The sequence below is a fragment of the Oncorhynchus nerka genome, linkage group LG26 (genome assembly GCF_034236695.1).
Source record: "Oncorhynchus nerka isolate Pitt River linkage group LG26, Oner_Uvic_2.0, whole genome shotgun sequence".
Taxonomy (NCBI): Eukaryota; Metazoa; Chordata; class Actinopteri; order Salmoniformes; family Salmonidae; genus Oncorhynchus; species Oncorhynchus nerka.
In genome coordinates this window covers 14,194,524-14,211,822 of record NC_088421.1, presented here as the reverse complement: position 1 = coordinate 14,211,822, position 17,299 = coordinate 14,194,524, and the positions used below count along the sequence as shown (strand labels likewise).

Sequence of the window (17,299 nt, the reverse complement as noted above, 5' to 3'; positions counted from 1 at the left end):
ACAGTATTTTATTGTCTGAATACAGTATATATTTTTCTGTAGCCTGCAGTAGGCTACTATGAAAAAAAATGAAATCTGAGCATGAGCATGTTGTTCTGTATATAAACAACAGATTGCATACATCAGATCTCTCTCTTTCTGCCTGTCTCTCTTCCACCTACCACAAGTGTCTCCACCTCCTTTTTCTTCCCCACTCTCCCACTCTGTCGGTAATTGGTTCGGTAATATTCCTACTGCCTGGAGTGAACTACCAATAAGGACTCCGACTGTCAACGGAGGATGTCTGTGGCGCAGCGCAGAGAAATTGTCTAAACCTATCCAAGATACCTGTAGCAACTGTAAAAGTGTTGTTGTCGCATCGGTGTAAAGATCTCATCATTTTTTTTGTTATAAGCAATTGGAACAGATATAACATTTACACACATTCCCATACAACATCACCGTGCGCTGATGGACAATTACGCGCAGAAGTTGCGGTGCGTAATCATGATAATCATTGCGGATGGCTGTGTTTCATGTTCTTGGATTATGCGTACAAGCTTGTTATGATACCACCTTTCCTTCGTCTACAGTGGAGAAGAAAAGTAACAAAGGGACGCACATGATGAGAAGCGCGGGGTTGTTGCTTGGCTACTTTTTGGTGAAAGTTCTTGTATGCGACGCGGAGGGGGAGCCAGGGCAGAAGCTAGACGGCTTTATTATGGTACAAACGGGTACCAACGAGTCAAAATTGAACGGAAAGAATAGCGTTTCGGAGAGTCCCCATACAGAGGACAGGTGCCGGGGTTATTACGATGTGATGGGCCAGTGGGATCCGCCGTTTGTGTGCCAGACGGGCAGTTACCTGTACTGCTGCGGGACCTGTGGCTTCAGATTCTGCTGTGAGTTTACAAGCTCGCGGCTGGACCAGACCACCTGCAAAAACTATGACACCCCGCCGTGGATGATGACAGGCAGACCCCCGCCTAAGAAAAAAGACCCCACTCACGACCCCACAAAGGATAAAACAAACTTAATTGTGTATATAATATGTGGAGTTGTTGCCATAATGGCCCTCGTTGGGATTTTCACAAAACTTGGACTTGAAAAGGCGCACCGTCCACACAGAGAAAACATGTCAAGGTGTGTGTACAGTAAACAACATCAGCAGTCCCTGTGCGCACTGCAGTAACAACTTTGGATAGCCTAAATGAATGCAGGAATGTCACTTTTATTTGGGTGTCAGAAGTTTCTTTAAAATATTTAGATGCATTAAAGATGCTGTTTTGTTAAAATAGGTGATAACCCACTGGACACAGACGTCAGTTCAACTTCTAGTTTCGATTTACATTTGGTTGAAATCAACAACAAAAATCAACAAAACATTTCGGTGAAAAGTTGGGTGAAATAAATACAAAATTTCCTTATCTTGATGACTTTTTTCAAATCCAGTAATTTTTCCCCACATCACATAGATTTGTTGGTTGAAATCAAATCAAATCAAATTGTATTGGTCACATACAGATGGAAACAACATTGATTCATGATCCATTCAGTTTTTGCCTAGTGGGAAGTGTTAAAATATAGAATAAATATACATGATCAGTCAGTTCTTCTGACCACAATTTGATTGGCAATCATAGGCAATACCTATGCAGCCTACTATATTTTATTTGTGAGTGACTGTGAATACCTGTCCAATTGCGCTGATGTCTTGAGATTCCATCAAAATGCCATACTTTTCATTCTGAATGATTGAGAACTCTATACTGAATAATAATGAGCTCATTATGTCCTGGTAAAACCAGATGCGTTGTAGGGAGTAGTGTGTGATGAGCCATGCTCACTATGTCCTGGTAAAACCAGATGTGTTGTAGGTAATAGTGTGTGATGAGCCATGCTCACTATGTCCTGGTAAAACCAGATGTGTTGTAGGTAGTAGTGTGTGATGAGCCATGCTCACTATGTCCTGGTAAAACCAGATGTGTTGTAGGTAATAGTGTGTGATGAGCATTGCTCACTATGTCCTGGTAAAACCAGATGTGTTGTAGGTAATAGTGTGTGATGAGCATTGCTCACTATGTCCTGGTAAAACCAGATGTGTTGTAGGTAGTAGTGTGTGATGAGCCATGCTCACTATGTCCTGGTAAAACCAGATGTGTTGTAGGTAATAGTGTGTGATGAGCATTGCTCACTATGTCCTGGTAAAACCAGATGTGTTGTAGGTAATAGTGTGTGATGAGCATTGCTCACTATGTCCTGGTAAAACCAGATGCGTTGTAGGTAGTAGTGTGTGATGAGCCATGCTCACTATGTCCTGGTAAAACCAGATGTGTTGTAGGTAGTAGTGCGTGATGAGCCATGCTCACTACGTCCTGGTAAAACCAGATGTGTTGTAGGTAATAGTGTGTGATGAGCCATAATCACTACGTCCTGGTAAAACCAGATGTGTTGTAGATAGTAGTGTGTGATGAGCCATGCTCACTATGTCCTGGTAAAACCAGATGTGTTGTAGGTAATAGTGTGTGATGAGCCATGCTCACTACATCCTGGTAAAACCAGATGTGTTGTAGGTATGCTCACTATGTGTAAAACCAGATGTTGTAGGAGCCATGCTCACTATGTCCTGGTAAAACCAGATGTGTTGTAGGTAATAGTGTGTGATGAGCCATGCTCACTACGTCCTGGTAAAACCAGATGTGTTGTAGGTAATAGTGTGTGATGAGCCATGCTCACTACGTCCTGGTAAAACCAGATGTGTTGTAGATAGTAGTGTGTGATGAGCCATGCTCACTACGTCCTGGTAAAACCAGATGTGTTGTAGGTAATAGTGTGTGATGAGCCATGCTCACTACGTCCTGGTAAAACCAGATGTGTTGTAGGTAATAGTGTGTGATGAGCCATGCTCACTACGTCCTGGTAAAACCAGATGTGTTGTAGGTAATAGTGTGTGATGAGCCATGCTCACTACGTCCTGGTAAAACCAGATGTGTTGTAGGTAATAGTGTGTGATGAGCCATGCTCACTACGTCCTGGTAAAACCAGATGTGTTGTAGGTAATAGTGTGTGATGAGCCATGCTCACTACGTCCTGGTAAAACCAGATGTGTTGTAGGTAATAGTGTGTGATGAGCCATGCTCACTATGTCCTGGTAAAACCAGATGTGTTGTAGATAATAGTGTGTGATGAGCCATGCTCACTATGTCCTGGTAAAACCAGATGTGTTGTAGGTAATAGTGTGTGATGAGCCATGCTCACTATGTCCTTGTAAAACCAGATGCGTTGTAGATAGTAGTGTGTGATGAGCCATGCTCACTATGTCCTGGTAAAACCAGATGTGTTGTAGGTAATAGTGTGTGATGAGCCATGCTCACTACGTCCTGGTAAAACCAGATGTGTTGTAGGTAATAGTGTGTGATGAGCCATGCTCACTTAGTCCTGGTAAAACCAGATGTGTTGTAGGTAGTAATGTGTGATGAGCCATGCTCACTATGTCCTGGTAAAACCAGATGTGTTGTAGATAATAGTGTGTGATGAGCCATGCTCACTACGTCCTGGTAAAACCAGATGTGTTGTAGGTAATAGTGTGTGATGAGCCATGCTCACTATGTCCTGGTAAAACCAGATGCGTTGTAGATAGTAGTGTGTGATGAGCCATGCTCACTATGTCCTGGTAAAACCAGATGTGTTGTAGGTAATAGTGTGTGATGAGCCATGCTCACTACGTCCTGGTAAAACCAGATGTGTTGTAGGTAATAGTGTGTGATGAGCCATGCTCACTACGTCCTGGTAAAACCAGATGTGTTGTAGGTAGTAGTGTGTGATGAGCCATGCTCACTACGCCCTGGTAAAACCAGATGTGTTGTAGGTAATAGTGTGTGATGAGCCATGCTCACTACGTCCTGGTAAAACCAGATGTGTTGTAGATAATAGTGTGTGATGAGCCATGCTCACTACGTCCTGGTAAAACCAGATGTGTTGTAGGTAATAGTGTGTGATGAGCCATGCTCACTACGTCCTGGTAAAACCAGATGTGTTGTAGGTAATAGTGTGTGATGAGCCATGCTCACTATGTCCTGGTAAAACCAGATGTGTTGTAGGTAATAGTGTGTGATGAGCCATGCTCACTACGTCCTGGTAAAACCAGATGTGTTGTAGGTAATAGTGTGTGATGAGCCATGCTCACTACGTCCTGGTAAAACCAGATGTGTTGTAGGTAATAGTGTGTGATGAGCCATGCTCACTACGTCCTGGTAAAACCAGATGTGTTGTAGGTAGTAGTGTGTGATGAGCCATGCTCACTATGTCCTGGTAAAACCAGATGTGTTGTAGATAATAGTGTGTGATGAGCCATGCTCACTATGTCCTGGTAAAACCAGATGTGTTGTAGGTAATAGTGTGTGATGAGCCATGCTCACTACGTCCTGGTAAAACCAGATGTGTTGTAGGTAATAGTGTGTGATGAGCCATGCTCACTACGTCCTGGTAAAACCAGATGTGTTGTAGATAATAGTGTGTGATGAGCCATGCTCACTACGTCCTGGTAAAACCAGATGTGTTGTAGGTAATAGTGTGTGATGAGCCATGCTCACTACGTCCTGGTAAAACCAGATGTGTTGTAGGTAATAGTGTGTGATGAGCCATGCTCACTATGTCCTGGTAAAACCAGATGTGTTGTAGGTAATAGTGTGTGATGAGCCATGCTCACTACGTCCTGGTAAAACCAGATGTGTTGTAGGTAGTAGTGTGTGATGAGCCATGCTCACTACGTCCTGGTAAAACCAGATGTGTTGTAGGTAATAGTGTGTGATGAGCCATGCTCACTACGTCCTGGTAAAACCAGATGTGTTGTAGATAATAGTGTGTGATGAGCCATGCTCACTACGTCCTGGTAAAACCAGATGTGTTGTAGGTAATAGTGTGTGATGAGCCATGCTCACTACGTCCTGGTAAAACCAGATGTGTTGTAGGTAATAGTGTGTGATGAGCCATGCTCACTACGTCCTGGTAAAACCAGATGTGTTGTAGGTAATAGTGTGTGATGAGCCATGCTCACTACGTCCTGGTAAAACCAGATGTGTTGTAGGTAATAGTGTGTGATGAGCCATGCTCACTACATCCTGGTAAAACCAGATGTGTTGTAGGTAATAGTGTGTGATGAGCCATGCTCACTACGTCCTGGTAAAACCAGATGTGTTGTAGGGAGTAGTGTGTGATGAGCCATGCTCACTACGTCCTGGTAAAACCAGATGTGTTGTAGGTAATAGTGTGTGATGAGCCATGCTCACTACGTCCTGGTAAAACCAGATGTGTTGTAGGTAGTAGTGTGTGATGAGCCATGCTCACTACGTCCTGGTAAAACCAGATGTGTTGTAGGTAATAGTGTGTGATGAGCCATGCTCACTACGTCCTGGTAAAACCAGATGTGTTGTAGGTAATAGTGTGTGATGAGCCATGCTCACTACGTCCTGGTAAAACCAGATGTGTTGTAGGTAATAGTGTGTGATGAGCCATGCTCACTACGTCCTGGTAAAACCAGATGTGTTGTAGGTAATAGTGTGTGATGAGCCATGCTCTCATCTCCCTTGATGTCATCTACCAACATGGTGCCATTAAAAGCCACTTTTTTACTCCATTACACCTGCAATTGTTTTTAATTATCTCACTGCCCTAGATTTCAACATTTTAATTAGCTTCATTGTTCTTTTTGGGGGGAAGCAAACTTAAGGTTCACTTCCCCCAAAAACTGGTTGATTCGATGTTGTTTCCATGTCATTTCAACAAAAAGATTCAATGTGATGACCTTTAATTTCATGTTGAACTTACGTTAATTGACAACTCAACCAAAAGTAAATCAAAATTAGACGTTGAACTGACGTCTGTGCTCAGTGGGCTGCCTTTGTCTCAACATGCCTTGTGATCCCTATTGTGATTTGTCATATTTCTCAACTATAGTATCAATGCATAAAGGAAGGTGATCCCACTAACTCAATATACCATAAATGGTACTGTGCATATCAATGAAAACCCTTTGAGCATATGATAATTGGTCATTGGTAGTTCATCTACAAGCATGAGAGTAATTGATTTGATTTAATCTACATTATTCAAACATTAAGACCTGTAAGGATTTCCGATAAATATCAGATACATATTGAGGTTTACAGCATTTGAGCTGCTGTAATTTTGCTAGTTTTCGTAGCTATTTTGATTTCCATGTCATGCTTTATTATTGAGTGAACCAGCTGATTGAGGTGTTTGTGTTTTGTCAGGGCTCTAGCCCAGGTGATGCGCCAGCCTGGTCCAGGAGAACACTCAGAAGACATTGGAGTGCATGGACAGCACTATGACAACATGCAAGCCAACAGGGTCCCTGCGAACAGTCTCCGTAAGTCTGCCTCTTCCATCCAATGTCTCATTTCATAGAGAATAGCCACTATAACAATAGTTTGATACACATTGGAAAGTACAACTAATGGTAAGATGCATAGTGTATTATGTGTAGCTCTGCAATGAATTGGGTATGGTCATGATTGAGATACAGAGATGGTATAAACAGGATGCCATCTGCAGAAGCCTGAGGGTCTGACTGCTGTGATCAGACAAATCATGCACAGTCTTTACCTCAGTACACACACACACACACACAATGTTTCAAACAGCCACCACCAGTAAACCTTAACACGCAAGAGAACGTTGACATTTTTATTTTCATCAATTCTATGCTGGAGTCCTATTGGAGTGCCCAACAGTCTCCGATTGGTCTTTGTGGTTGTAGTGAGGCAGCTGTGAAATTCAAAAGGCTTTCTTCACCACCACCCTTTGCCTTCCTGGCTCGCCTGATTTAGCTGCTCCAGATAAGAGAGTTGTGAAAGAAGTCCATTTTGGAGAGTCCTGTGAGCTGCTGAAGCAATTACTCACAGCCTCAGTAATCATTTAACACACTGGGATAATTATCATCATCAACCGCCGCTGACTAACAGTAGTATAAGTCTTGCGCTGCTCTCCATCTCTTACAACTGGCTCTTTCTTTCTCATCCCTCTCTTTTTAGTCTCTCCCAAACAGGCAGGCACACATCTATACACAGACCCGCAAGAATTCACTCACTCACTCACTCACTCACTCACTCACTCACTCACTCACTCACTCACTCACTCACTCACTCACTCACTCACTCACTCACTCACTCACTCACTCACTCACTCACTCACTCACTCACTCACTCACTCACTCACACACTCACTCACTCACACACACACACACACACACACACACACACACACACACACACACACACACACACACGGATGATGATCCCCATTTGCTTGTTTGGAAGTGATTGTAATGCATGCCGTCTGTTGTTGGAGAGAAGTAAAATGACATGTTTACTTGTGGTAGTGCATTTTTCATGCTGAAAAGGAGTGTCAATGTATGACATGAAAAACAAGCTGTTTGTTTGTGTGAGACGGACAAATTGGACTTGGAGAGAATGATAATGGGAATACTAGTTTTATGTTGACGGCATAAGCATATGGCAGCAGTGTGTTTTTTTTGTTTGTTGTCAAAAACTGAAGTGGATGAGGCAGCTCTGGGTCAAGAGCCTCCACTTAGATTCTTGTGTGTAGCTGAATGTAGCTTCCACTGATAATTGAAGCTTGTAGCTTGTATTCACGTGAAGAGCTGGCATATTTCTCTCCCATCCCTTGGGTAGGAATTACCAAAGGGATTGGAGACCCAGTTCTGCAATCAGGTGGGCTGCATGGACACACATTGGCATTGTCTCTCCTCACAGTATTGGGAAGGATCCATACGTTTTCACACAATAGCACTGTGGATTAGAGAGGGTAGATGAGTGGAAAGGTGGGTTCTGGGTAATCTCTTCCTTTGTCAGTGGCCCTCCCACCTCCTCCTAGCACAACACTATATCTCTTAGTCCATCACAACAAGTTGAAGCAACAAGGACCTCTTCAATCTCCACTGTGTCGGCTCACAAAAGGGATGTGTAATTTAGTGTGACAGAGCTTTTCAGGTGTCCTTAGAAGGCCAGGGATTGGGTGAAAGCAGTGTGTGATTCCACTAGAATTCAACACACTGTTTTTTATTGGTTTGGCATAATGTGGGCATTATGGAATCAGAAGGAGCAGTTGATCACTATTAAGGTGTGCGCTGTATTGGAACAGAGGTAGTGTTGTTTAGTTATGCTAACTGGAATCCTTATTCAATAAAGTGGGATGACAGCACAGGTTTCTTTGAGCAGCTATTCACACTTGTTCCCACACTGACTGTTCTCTTGTAAAAAGTCTCACAGGCAGAGCAGTGTCTTGCTGTTTCATGAGAAGATGTGATGGGTTATTGTATCAGTGTGAATAGCCTCACCCAGTGAGCTCCCTGTTGAAGATGTGGAGAGGCGCAGGGAGGTGTGTGAGGGGAGACACCCAGGTGTTGTGCTGTTAAAGAGCTGACTCCATCTCCATGCAGGCTGAGCGGTAATAACTCAGAGAGTGGGGTGTGTGACTGTGCTGGGAGCAGGGCCATTTCATAGAGCACTGGGACTAAAAATAACTTTACATTACTGAGGTTCTCCAGTCTGAAATACCATTAAAGTGCTTAAAGTCGCGAGTGCTGAGTCTGACTGGTGGCAGGCACATACTCTCAGGCACCTACACAGTGTGTGATTGTTTTGAATGAGGTAACCCACTGTGTGCAGCTTAGTAGACAGACATCAAGTGAGAAAATTGACAGAGCCTTTTATGGTAGCATGGTATCTCAGCAAGACTAGTAAGAAACCTCATCCACTAGACTAGAGAGCATAATCAGGGTTGCCATAGTGGGGTAAAAAAAATTAAAGATACAATCAGAACAAGGGAAATAATTTAATTCAAATAGATTTTCAAATTTGCCTCATACAGCATCAATACAATCGGAATGGAATAAAACCCTTTGGGCTGAAGCACCTGAAGAGTGTTATTCTGGTGAATGAATCTCATTATCACACATGTAAAGCAAGCACACTGCGCTAGCCGAAGCTCTCACTTAGACAGGCTATTCCACTGGATGTGAATTATGCAGGGTATCTAATCTAGTCTGAGGCTTATGTCCATACAGTGGGGCAAAAAAGTATTTAGTCAGCCACCAATTGTGCAAGTTCTCCCACTTAAAGATGAGAGAGGCCTGTAATTTCCATCATAGGTACACTTCAACTATGACAGATAAAATGAGAAAAAAAATCCAGAAAATCACATTGTAGGATTTTTAATGAATTTATTTGCAAATTATGGTGGAAAATAAGTATTTGGTCAATAACAAAAGTTTATCTCAATACTTTGTTATATACCCTTTGTTGGCAATGACAGAGGTCAAACGTTTTCTGTAAGTCTTCACAAGGTTTTCACACACTGTTGCTGGTATTTTGGCCCATTCCTCCATGCAGATCTCCTCTAGAGCAGTGATGTTTTGGGGTTGTTGCTGGGCAACACAGACTTTCAACTCCCTCCAAAGATTTTCTATGGGGTTGAGATCTGGAGACTGGCTAGGCCACTCCAGGACCTTGAAATGCTTCTTACGAAGCCACTCCTTTGTTGCCCGGGCGGTGTGTTTGGGATCATTGTCATGCTGAAAGACCCAGCCACGTTTCATCTTCAATGCCCTTGCTGATAGAAGGAGGTTTTCACTCAAATCTCACGATACATGGCCCCATTCATTCTTTCCTTTACATGGATCAGTCGTCCTGGTCCCTTTGCAGAAAAACAGCCCCAAAGCATGATGTTTCCACCCCCATGCTTCACAGTAGGTATGTTGTTCTTTGGATGCAACTCAGCATTCTTTGTCCTCCAAACACGACAAGTTGAGTTTTTACCAAAAAGTTATATTTTGGTTTCACCTGATCATATGACATTCTCCCAATCTTCTTCTAGATCATCCAAATGCTCTCTAGCAAACTTCAGACGGGCCTGGACATGTACTGGCTTAAGCAGGGGGACACGTCTGGCACTGCAGGATTTGAGTCCCTGGTGGCGTAGTGTGTTACTGAGGGTAGGCTTTGTTACTTTGGTCCCAGCTCTCTGCAGGTCATTCACTAGGTCCCCCCGTGTGTATTTTATACTGATAACAAGTTCAAACAGGTGCCATTAATACAGATATTGGGTGGAGGACAGAGGAGCCTCTTAAAGAAGAAGTTACAGGTCTGTGAGAGCCAGAAATCTTGCTTGTTTGTAGGTGGCCAAATACTTATTTTCCACCATAATTTGCAAATAAATTCATAAAAAATCCTACAATGTGATTTTCTGGATTTTCCCCCCTCATTTTGTCTGTCATAGTTGAAGTGTACCTATGATGAAAATGACAGGCCTTTCTCATCTTTTTAAGTGGGAGAACTTGCACAATTGGTGGCTGACTAAATACTTCTTTGCCCCACGGTATATGTGACACCCCATGGCATGCATTGACTACCAAAGAGGACTGTCTGTGTGTGAACTGTGTCTTGTGAGATAGTAGCGCTCTGAAGAGGTGGCAGCACAAGTAATTAGGTTAATGTGAGGCTGCATGTGTTTGAGTGTTTGAGTAACATCTCCTCCTGGGTTTTCAATCTGATGTTATATTACACAGAACACTTGCTGCATTGAGGATTCAATTGAAAGAGACTCATTGGCATGGTGAAAGGCTTAATTGTGTCAATATCAAGGTATCATTAAAAATAATAGTTATTTTCTTGGCCTTTTTATCTGCATATTGTGCTTTTTTTGTAATTGTACAATATGATTTTAAGCAACCCACTGGGCAAAAACGGGTTGATTCAACGTTGTTTCCAAGTCATTTCAACCCCAAAATTAAAATGTAATGACATTGAATCAACGTGGAAAATTGATTGGATTTGCAAAAAGTCATCAACGTAAGGGAATTTAGTATTTTTTTCACTTAACTTTGAACCTAAATCCAATGTCAGGAGGACATTTTTGGTTGATTTCATGTTGAATTCAAGTTAGTCGATAACTAAACCAAATGTAAATCTAAATTAGACGTTGCACTAATGTCTGTGCCCAGTGGGAAAGCTTTCTCCCATTGTTATGGCCGTAGACTTCAAGTTCATTCAAGTAATGAGGCCTTTGTTTCAAAGACCAATTTTGAAACCTTCATTAACCCTCGTCAGACCTTTAATTGATTATGAAAGAGCTGTGTTATAATTAGATCATGGCTATTCATTTTTTTCGAAGGGCTTTGACATTCACAATACAAAGTCCACTCTTTTATACAAGAAGAGACAGTGGTTTCCGGTGCTTCAGATCATTCATGCTATACAGTGCTTTCAGAAAGTATTCATGCCCTTTGACATATTCCACATTTTGTTGTGTTCCAGCCTAAATTCAAAATGGATTAAATATATTTTTTCTCACTCATACAATACCCCATAATGACAAACATTGTTGCAAATGTATTTCAAGTAAAATACAGAAATATCTCATTTACATACAGCTGAAGTCGGAAGTTTACATACACTTAGGTTGGAGTCATTAAAACTAGTTTTTCAACCACTCCACAAATTTCTTGTTAACAAATTATAGTTTTGGTCGGTTAGGACATCTACATCTAATTTTTCCAACAATTGTTTACAGACAGATTATTTCACTTATAACTAACTGTATCACAATTCAAGTGGGTCAGAAGTTTATATACACTAAGTTGACTGTGCCTTTAAACAGCTTGGAAAATTCCAGAAAATGAATTCATAGCTTTAGAAGTTTCTGATAGGCTAATTTACATAATTTGAGTCAATTGGAGGTGTACATGTGGATGTATTTCAAGGCCTACCTTCAAACTCAGTGCCTCTTTACTTGACATCATGAGAAAGTCAAAAGAAATCAGCCAAGACCTCAGAAACAAAATTGTAGACCTCCACAAGTCTGGTTCATCCTTGGGAGCAATTTCCAAATGCCTGAAGGTACCACATTCATCTGTACAAACAATAGTACGCAAGTATAAACACCATGGGACCATCCAGCCGTCATACCGCTCAGGAAGGAGACGTGTTCTGTCTCCTAGAGATGAACATACTTTGGTTTGAAAAGTGTATATCAATCCCAGAACAACAGCAAAGGACCTTATGAAGATGCTGGAGGAAACAGGTGCAAAAGTATCTATATCCACAGTAAAACGAGTCCTATATCGACATAACCTGAAAGGCCGCTCAGCAAGGAAAAAGCCACTGCTCCAGAACCGCCATAAAAAAGCCAGTCTACGGTTTGCAACTGCACATGGGTACAAAGATCGTGCTTTTTGGAGAAATGTCCTCTGGTCTGATGAAACAAAAATAGAACTGTTTGGCCATAATGACAATCTTTATGTTTCGAGGAAAAAGGGGGAGGCTTGCAAGCCGAAGAACACCATCCCAACCATGAAGCACAGGGGGTGGCAGCATCATGTTGTGGGGGTGCTTTGCTGCAGGGGGGATTGGTGCACTTCACAAAATAGATGGCATCATGAGGTAGGAACATTATGTGGATGTATTGAAGCAACATCTCAAGACATCAGTCAGAAAGTTAAAGCTTGGTCACAAATGGGTCTTCCAAATTGACAATGACCCCAAGCATACTTCCAAAGTTGTGGCAAAATGGCTTAAGGACAACAAAGTCAAGCTATTGGAGTGGCCATCACAAAGCCCAGACCTCAATCTCATAGAACATTTGTGGGCAGAACTAAAATAGCGTGTGCGAGCAAGGAGGCCTACAAATCTGACTCAGTTACACAAGCTCTGTCAGGAGGAATGGGCCAAAATTCAGTCTTGAACGGTGAAGCAAAACACAGAACAGAAAATAATCACCCACGAAACACAAGTGGGAAAGGCTACCTAAGTATGATTCTCAATCAGAGACAACGATCGACAGCTGCCTCTGATTGAGAACCATACCAGGCCAAACACAAAACACAACATAGAAAAGGAACATAGACAACCCACCCAACTCACTCCCTGACCATACTAAAACAAAGACATAACAAAAGAACTAAGGTCAGAAAGTGACAGTATGTTAACTTCCAACTTCAACTGTAGGTATTCACACCCCTGACACAATACATGTTGGAATTACCTTTGGCAGCGATTGCAGCTGTCAGTCTTTCTGGGTCAGTCTCTAAGAACTTTGCACACCAGGATTGTACAATATTTGCACATGATTCTTTTTAATATTCTTCAAGCTCTGTCGAGTTGGTTGTTGATCATGGCTAGACTGCAATTTTCAAGTCTTGCCATAGATTTTCAAGCCGATTAAAGTCAAAACTGTAACTAGGCCACTAAGGAACATTCAATGTAATATTGGTAAGTAACTCCAGTGTATATTTGGCCTTGTGTTTTAGGTTATTGTCTTGCTGAAAGGTGAATTTGTCTCCCCGTGTCTTTTGGAAAGCAGACTGAACCAGGTTTTCCTCTAGGACTTTGCCTGTGCTTAGTTCAATTCCATTTATTTATTTTTATCTCAAAAACTCAATTGTCTTTACCGATTACAAGCATACCCATAACATAATGCAGCCTTCACCATGCTTGAAAATATGAAGAGTGGTACTCAGTGATGTGTTGGATTTCCCCCAAGCATAACATTTTGTATTCAGGACATAAAGTACATTTTTGTGACACATTATTTGCAGTTTTACTTTAGCTCCTTAATGCGAACAGGATGCATGTTTTGGAATATTTGTAATCTGTACAGGCTTCCTTCTTTGTTATTTAGGTTAGCATTGTGGAGTAACTGAAATGTTGTTGATCCGTTTTCTCCTAAACTCTGTTACTGTTATAAAGTCACACTTGGCCTCATAGTGAAATCCCTGAGCGGTTTCTTTCCTCTTCGTCAACTGAGTTTGGAAGGACACCTGTATCTTTGTAGTTCCTGGATGTATTGATACACCATACAAAGTGTGATTAATATATCAAATAAAATATGAATTTAATTCAGGCTGTAACACAATAAAACATGGATAAAGTCAAGGAGTCTGAACACTTTCTGAAGGCACTGTATATGGCTCAGGTGGTTTCCATTCTGATTCCCTTATGTCATATGATGGAACTAATACATATGGTGCCAATATGCATGACATCTCCATGGAAACAAAGGTATGACGACCAAAGGGCCTGTCCATGGACTTTTGCTGTTGTAGGTTAAATAGATAGGAGCAGAAAAGTGATTCTTGTTGAATTACACTAACTTAAGATGCAGAATACATTATATCTGACTTTGAATTAATTTCCCCACAGTGGAAAAAGGACCTGATTATACACTTGCAGTTTGCAGTTCCACTGTCAACTCCTATAGGATTGTGCATGCCTGTATCCATGGCAATCTCACACAATTGTGCTGGCACTGATTTTCTTCTGCCCCTTACAACTTCAGATTGAACTGATACAAATGAACTTTTATCTAGGGAAATTCCCCTGAGGAGAACTATACATATAGACATTTGAGGCACCCTTAAATATCATAATAATCATGCTTTGAGGGAAATACTAAGAATGAATGAACCTTCCTAATAGGCAGCATAGTTCTTCGTTTTCAACACATCAACTCTAGAATAAGCATTTTCTTGGGTTAACGCTTCCACTTTCTCCTCTTACATCTAAACCCGCCAAAGTAGAGTACGGAAATGTGTGGACAAGGTAGTATCTTTCAGAAAACGTCTGCCTGGTTGTCACAGGCATATAGTACCCTGAACATCAAGCCTGCTGTACCTCAAGGTATGCCTACGAGATGAGTTTTCTCCTTCAGCTGAAATCATTATTATTCACTTTAATGAATTCAGGCGTTCTTGGTGCTGCCATGTCAGGCGAATAATGAATCATTCTTTAAACAGAGACCCCTTTTTTTCTTCCGTGCCCCCTCCTGGAATAATGATCCGTTCATTACCAGCCAGCCGACATGTTGACAGGTAGGTGGTGGAAATTAGAGGTTCAGGAGCAGCTAGCGATGGGATGGGAGCTTCAGCACTATGGCCTATGGCTGCCTCACTGATGGGTCACAGTACAGCTATTAGTAAGCTACATTTAAACCTACAACAAAATGTCATCAGAAAAAGATGAACATGAATCCCTCCCTGTACAGTACATTAAAACAACACACCATGTTCAACAATGTGTTTTAAAAGTCAGTTGTAGGTTTATCATATACCAGGCTGCCGATCAGATACCCAATGCCCTCATGTATGACCAATGACAAGGATTTATTTTAGGACTGCCTAATGGCATTTTTTAGTAGGTCAATAACATGGGGGGTTACTGCAGATAGCTTAGATCACTTGTTCTGAACATCCTCACACCACTCAGGATACTCTGCTTCCATGATGGCTGGTGATTGGGAAATGACACAGAGGGCCCTGTTGGGTGTTCTAACACATCAGAAGTAATGTAATATTAATATTAATGTCCACTGAGAATGGTCACAGCTTCAAAGGGGTCTTTCTTCACTTACCCTTTAAAGAGGGTTCTTTGGTCATCTTTTCTTTGTTGGTAAGTGCTGGCAAACCCCTCTTAAGTGGTAAGTGTTTAAGTTCTCTCCCAGCTAAATGATGAATATCTACATTTATAAACAGATTTAAATGTAGATGAAGCACAGCCCATGTTAGATCATGAGCATTATTAGTGCATCATTGGCATCATAGTATCCACAATCTACAATACCATAGGAAACACATCCCTCTAAAAAATATATTGCTGTTTTTGACCATACAATGCTTGTCATAGTGTTTGTGAAAATTACTGTTCTTCCATTACTCTTTTGTAATTGTTACTAGGTCAGCAAAGACAGAGTTAGTTCATGTCAACAGACGACCAGACGTTTCTTGTAACAAATGGATGCTTTGGGAAAGAAATGGTCATTGTCAGAATAGAAACCCAAACAATCACAACCATGCATCTTACAACCTCAAAACCACCCGATTTTATTAGTCCAGGAGACCATGAGTTCAGGAGCAGCACTTTGAGTTCAGGAGCAGCACTTTGAGTTCAGGAGCAGCACTTTGAGTTCAGGAGCAGCACCATGAGTTCAGGAGCAGCACCATGAGTTCAGGAGCAGCACTTTGAGTTCAGGAGCAGCACTTTGAGTTCAGGAGCAGCACTTTGAGTTCAGGAGCAGCACTTTGAGTTCAGGAGCAGCATAGTAATACCCCGTCAACCTTCAGTCATTGTAGTACACTAGCATTACATCTCTACTGGGTCTGGTAGTTTTCTTTTTGTAGATAATGCCTCAGTTGTACAACAACATACCTCCCATGTTATTTACATTTTCATGCCAGCTTTGCATCTGGTTGCAACAAAATAGGTTGTGCTCTGTTTTCACACACCGTCACTGTCGTTTTGATGTATTTGAGGACATCAAGGTATGGCTTTCATACACGCACGCACGCACGCACGCACGCACGCACGCGCACGCACACACACACACACACACACACACACACACACACACACACACAAGGATCTAATTTTGTCAACTGGACATGAGAGGTAAATAATTGCACCGGCAGGAACAGCAGCACTAGCTATGTGACTGAGCCCTCTTCAGTTGGTTGGTAAGCGTTCAGGCGATTAATCCCCTTGTTCAGCTGCAGTAGTATGTGAGATTCAGGAAAACAGGGCAGCACAGATGGATTTGTAACATTAGATCAACTAGCTACAACGGACAGATATTACAATAGAACAACAAAGCCTGTTAGCATACAAAGCATACAAAGTGTCCTTTCTCCCAATCAACAGAAAAAGACTTCAGAAACACTTTACAAAATCCTGTACCCTGTATACAGAATATAGTCCGCTATATCCCTGAGATTATAGCCTTGAGAATACAGCTCCACTAAAATGGTTATTTTCTTCCTGGCGTTTTGCTTCTGTCTCTTTCACCAACTTCTGGGCAGGGGGTAGAGTAGTGTGTCTGTTCTCCTCCTCGTCCCCTAGCCATGTCTGGCACTGCCAAGTGTACCCATGCCAGGGCTGCTTCCCTAGGATGGATACTGCCTCTATTGTAGGGGTTGTGGGTGCCTGGTTGGCACTGAGTGAAATGGTCCAGAGGGAGTTCTCACACGTGTCAGCCGTCACAGATGACACAATCCTCTCAGACAGACAGGGCTTTGTTCTAGTTCCCTCTCTTCTCCTCTAGTTGCCTCTCCTCTGGGTGGGTGGCTGGCTGGCGTCTAGGCTACACTCAACTTCTGTCCTGTGTGCTGCTGGGGCCATCTTGGCCACACGCACTGTCCTGTCTCTCTCCTCCAGGCCTGCCTGTGTGAGCAAGGGGCACCTGTGGCCACTTGGCCTCTTTTCTCTCTAGGCAGCCAGCCGAAGAGAAGAAAGTT

General features: G+C 42.1%; 1 protein-coding gene and 1 long non-coding RNA gene across 2 annotated transcripts in view; both read left to right on the top strand.

Annotated features, from left to right (window-relative positions):
• The window catches only part of LOC135564660 (uncharacterized), a 529,018-nt gene that overhangs the window by 85,464 nt on the left and 426,255 nt on the right, over window positions 1–17,299 (top strand). The window lies entirely within an intron of this gene.
• LOC115110346 (protein shisa-9B-like) overlaps window positions 236–17,299 on the top strand; it is a 42,014-nt gene continuing 24,950 nt past the window's right edge. Inside the window, exons 1-2 of the mRNA XM_029635924.2 lie at window positions 236–1,122; window positions 6,252–6,367. Of these exons, the coding sequence (XP_029491784.2) occupies window positions 503–1,122; window positions 6,252–6,367 (736 nt within the window). The 5' untranslated portion in view covers window positions 236–502. The remainder of the gene's footprint in view (window positions 1,123–6,251; window positions 6,368–17,299) is intronic.